Source organism: Borostomias antarcticus, assembly GCF_949987555.1.
Source record: "Borostomias antarcticus genome assembly, contig: scaffold_184, whole genome shotgun sequence".
In the NCBI taxonomy this organism is placed as follows: domain Eukaryota; kingdom Metazoa; phylum Chordata; class Actinopteri; order Stomiiformes; family Stomiidae; genus Borostomias; species Borostomias antarcticus.
The window spans coordinates 151,137-156,228 of record NW_028175697.1 but is presented as its reverse complement, the minus strand read 5'-3'; the positions used below and the strand labels follow the sequence as shown (position 1 = coordinate 156,228).

Here is a 5,092-nt window from a genome sequence, read left to right as displayed (position 1 = left end):
AACAACCCAACATTAGAACAATTAGAGCAAATGATAATCAATAAATAAATAAATGAAATGACAGACAAGTTGTCGTGTCGTAGGCTATTGTAGCCTAAAAGAAAGTCTCTAAAACAACCGATGTAGGCTAACGTGGCCTAGGCTGTATCTATTATTTAACAAATACAGTAGGTCTAGTAGGCTAATCTACATGCGTCTGTGTTCCTGAAGTCCATTAACTGGGAACGAAAAGTGACTCGATGCTCCTCTGCTTCAGGTTGCTGACGCGCTTTCTGGCTATAGGAATGCAGCTCTCGCGCAGCAGACTCGGTTGCATTTTGCGCTCGACATTTAAGTAACAAAGAAATGAAACGTGACAGTAGGCTACAGCCTACAGGCAACATGTAGGTCTACATACAGTTCTGTTTTTTTTCACAGTAGGATACAGTACTGTAATGAAAATCCCAACAGTAACCAGATAACAGGCTCAAAAAGACGTTTTTTAAGCCTGTCCAGTAGACCGGGAGGTTCGGATCTCTGAAGTTCGGATGAGTGGGGTCCTACTGTATCGATACCACTATGAGATCATTAGATTTTGGATATCGTAATATAGTGTTGTCTTTTCCTGGTATTAACGGCTGCATTCCAGTAAAGTGATTTTTACATTTATTTTAAATTGTATTGCTAATTTAAGAACCCCAGTCATCAAGATCATCTAATCTGGAGCTCAAAAAGCAACATTTGCTCTCAAATTAGTGCAGAAGAAAACAAACCAAAAAAAAACCTGTTTGCCCGCACAATATTGGTCCGACCCTTGACCCCTGACCCCTCCTGTGCCGCAGCCTATTTTGACCAGCAGCAGCACACCCTGACCCTGCCCACGGTCAGCAGCGTCACCTACGTCCTGCGCTTCCTGGAGAAGCTCTGTCACAACCTCCACTGTGACCCGCTGTACGGCAGCCAGCCGGTCCCCAGAGGTGGCCTGCACTACGACAGCCACGCCTACTCAGGTCAGCCCCGTACACACACACACACACGCACACACACGCACACACACACACACACACACACGCACGCACACACACACACGCACACACACACACACATGCACACACACACACACACACGCAAACACGCACACACACACATACACACACACACACGCACACACACACACATGCACACACACACACACACACACACACAGAGTTGTCCCAGAGTTGTACATGGATAAGTGGGCCTTCTCCTCCAGTACCCCCTGACCTCTCCATCCCTTCTGTGAGCTCAGAGCACATGAGCCCCATTCTCTCTCACAGCTTTCACTATCAAAGTCAACTTAATTTATACAGCACTGTGATACAAACAAATGTAGCACACAGTGCTTTATAGAACGATTTAAAAAGGTTACAATAGTAAAAATAAGAGAATAAAACACGACAGATCATATATGGCAGCAGCTTTCACTATGACACTATCAGCGTTCATCTGTGTCCCATGCGTAGATATCTATTTCTCTGTCGTATTTTTCACAATTTCACTCACTAGCGTCGTTTTCTATTCTTTCTCCCCCCCCCCCCCCCCCCCTCCAGAAAGGCGAGGTTTCGGGGAGGGTCTGACGACGGGTCCGGGCCGAGGTACCAAACGCTTCCACCAGGACCCCTACAGCAGCCCCCTTCCACACAAACTAGCCAAGAACCACCGCCTCTCCTCCGAAGGTACCCTCCCAGCACAGGGGCCTAGCCTAGCGCACGCTAGCATTAGCCTAGCAATAGAACCTCCCAGCACAGGGGCCTAGCCTAGCGCACGCTAGCATTAGCCTAGCCATAGAACCTCCCAGCACAGGGGCCTAGCCTAGCGCCCGCTAGCATTAGCCTAGCAATAGAACCTCCCAGCACAGGGGCCTAGCCTAGCGCACGCTAGCATTAGCCTAGCAATAGAACAATCAGCTTTAGTCATATGAAAAAACCAAAGGGAAATATTTCTCCCTAAGGGTCAATGGGCACAATTTAAATATATAAGTATGGAAACTAGGGATGCACCGATATGAACATTTTGGCCGATAACAGATATTAACATTGCTGTCATGGCCATAACCGATATTTACCGATGTCGATATGATCTGTATAAAAACAAATTTCTATGATAATCAAATGTTATACGTACTGAAAAACACATGGAAACACTGTCTCTATTTCCAAACCATTTGGAAAAGATGATAAATCTTAGATTTACTGCATTGTTTCCTCTCAACAACACACACACAACAGCAGCTAGACAGAAATAATGATCTGCTGTTCACATCAGCCCTGTTTTGCACATCGGACCGATACCGATATACTAAAAAATGACTAACATCGGCCGAAACTGATATGATTGCCGATATATTGCGCATCCCTAATCGAAACACATGACGTCAACCCCGTGTCTCTCTCCGTGTCTCTCTCCGTGTCTCTCTCCAGGCGAGCCCTTCCTCCTGGAGAACGGCGTCGGGGGACCAGAGCACTTAAAGAAGAGCCCGCTGTCCCCGGGCTCCGTGGCGGGCCAGCCCCCGGGCCTGCGCTCTCCCGGCAAGCTGCTCCAGCTCCACTCCGCAGGTACGGCCGCGGGGAGCACGGGGCTGTGTTCGTCGTGAGCTAACGGGTCGACTGGCACGCGAGGTGGCGCAGTGTGACCAGCCGTGTCGTCTCCGTGGGGAAACGCTACACCGGCTCGAAAGGGGGTTATCGTCCTGTGTTGGGGGGGTTTACCACAAAGGGATTTTGGGTGCGCACAAAAGTCTGGTTGGTAGCGGGTGTGTGACTTCTGAAGTTGACACACTGTGCGAGTCCCATAGCCTGGATCGCACACCCACTTTCATTTTGGGAATGTGGTTCAGGGTCTGGAAAGACTCTCGTCCAGAGGGATTTCTCGGGAATTCCAACCAGCGTCTTTTGAATGCGATGACGGAATTAAACTGTGCAATGTGATTGGTGGGGTACAGCGCAGAACGGAGACACAAGAAGGCTAATCGCCGAGGACTACTTGGCCACACCCGTCTCAGGAAACGGCTGCGACGGGAGCTAGTTCAGACGGAATAATGAAGTGAAATGAAATGGCGATTCAGTCTTGAGTGTCCGGCTACGAGTCCCAGTCATGACCCCTCCTGTGTCTCCGCCCCCCCCTCCCCCCGCAGGCTCGGGCAACTTTCGGGAGAGCCCCCGGCCCAGCGGCCAAGACCCCAACCTGTGGACGGTGGAGGAGGTGATGCAGTACATCCGGGACATCGACCCCCTGCTGGCGCCGCACGCCGACCTCTTCAGGAAACACGTAGGTACCGAGGAGGAGGCGGAGCCTGCCTACAGTAGCGAGACCATGATATTAGTCCGATAGAGGGAAGAAGGGATGGATTAATAGATGGATGAATAGATGTTCATAACCCCGGTGCTCTGTGTCTGACAGGAGATTGACGGGAAAGCGCTCCTATTGCTGCGCAGCGACATGATGATGAAGTACATGGGCCTGAAGCTAGGCCCCGCCCTCAAGCTCACCTTCCACATCGACAAGCTCAAACGCCCCTGATGAGGTCATCTACCCACCACCACCACCGGGACCCTCCCCCTCGCCTCCCCTCAGCCCTCCCCCCTCTACAATATATCATGCACTACATACTGAACCTTTACATGTAGCAACTGCTGCCTGGCTACTCAACCTGGCAGCACCCCCCCCCCTCCTCCCTCTTCCATATCGGACTTCATTACTTCATTATTTTTGTGTGGCACAATCCAGCCTCAAGGCAGCATGGGATATGCAGTCTCGTCCAGCTCCTCCCACTCCATCATGCCCCCCCCCTCCCTCCTCTGAACTACGTTTCATTAAGCCCACTGACCCAAGGCTCCAGGGGTGAAGAAATGCAGCCATTTTGACTGTAAAGGCCATTTTGGGCCTCTTGTTTTTATCACGTTTTGTCGAGTTTTGATCTTGTACATTTCATTTTTTTGGGAAAACGAGGACTTGCATCAGACTTTTTAGTGGTCACTTTTCTACTGAATATGTTCTCAACTACAAGAAATAAGACACAAGGTTTCCCCCACCTGTCCGGGGGTGCAACCGGTTCACGTCTCATTTCGAAAAACGGTTTTCAAACTATGACACTATAAAAATATCAAACGCGTTATTCCAAAATACTGCCATGATAAACATGATTTGATCTTGTTATGGATGTTGTTTACAATGACTATGTGTCTTGTCTATTGTTATTTGTACTTTTTTAATTTTTATACTATATTATTAGAGTTCATACATTGAGAGAGCGTTATCATACTCAATAATGTTCAATAAATATATAATAACTCTGTCATTGTTGTCTCAATTTATGGACTACACAAGCTTGAATAGTGATGTCCATAGGGGGCAGTGTTATTTCAACAGCAGTCATCAGTGTCTTCAGTACATAATTTGTTGCTGTTGTTGTAATGACAGTATTACACCAGCAGGGGGCAGACCAGCTCTGTCAGTTTTCCTCAGTCTTGTCTCCTTGCTGTCTCTCCTTGAGGCCCAGGCACATGTGCTGCCATGAGTGTAGTCAGATGGTATAACACTAACCAGAGAGATTCATTGTCCCCCACCCGGCAACGCAGAAGGGGGGAGGGGTGCTTTAGATCAACCCCGGTACGTTTGTGCCACATAGAGCCCACCACCTGGAAACGGTCGCAACAGTTTGTTTTCCCATCACCTAGTACATTTTCCTTTGTGCTATGGTGTCTCAGTAAAGGTCTGGTCTATTCTACTCGGGACGTCTACTTTCTAAACCCACCGTTCAGAGTTTGAGCTGTTTAGTAGCTCTTCCGGTGCTTGTTTCTAAATGCATATTGCACCAGGGACCAGTTGCCTGGATTAGTTTGCACCACTAGATGGCGACATTGAGGCCGCGCACAGATTAGCTCTGCCTGTTGGTGTCGTCCTGATGCTGTGGTAAAACTCAAAAAGAAGGCTAGAATTTAAAGGAAGTCGCAGGAAGTAGAGCAAGGTGGTGAGGTATATTGACATTGCATAATGGTTATGTTACGTACACTAGATCTTCTATGTACACTAGATGTTCTACATAGACTCGTTCTGGCTTGCGGGAATAAGCTCT

The 5,092-nt window shown here is 48.5% G+C and overlaps 1 protein-coding gene across 2 annotated transcripts in view; it reads left to right on the top strand.

The window, feature by feature from the left end:
- LOC311329290 (polycomb protein SCMH1) overlaps positions 1-4,258 on the top strand; it is a 24,766-nt gene extending 20,508 nt beyond the window's left edge. For both annotated transcript variants that reach the window (XM_084463153.1, XM_084463152.1), the window contains exons 13-17: positions 822-989; positions 1,569-1,694; positions 2,439-2,573; positions 3,152-3,285; positions 3,418-4,258. In XM_084463153.1, coding sequence (XP_084319279.1) covers positions 822-989; positions 1,569-1,694; positions 2,439-2,573; positions 3,152-3,285; positions 3,418-3,537 — 683 coding nt within the window. In that variant the 3' untranslated portion in view covers positions 3,538-4,258. The remainder of the gene's footprint in view (positions 1-821; positions 990-1,568; positions 1,695-2,438; positions 2,574-3,151; positions 3,286-3,417) is intronic.
- Positions 4,259-5,092: the final 834 nt, after the last annotated feature.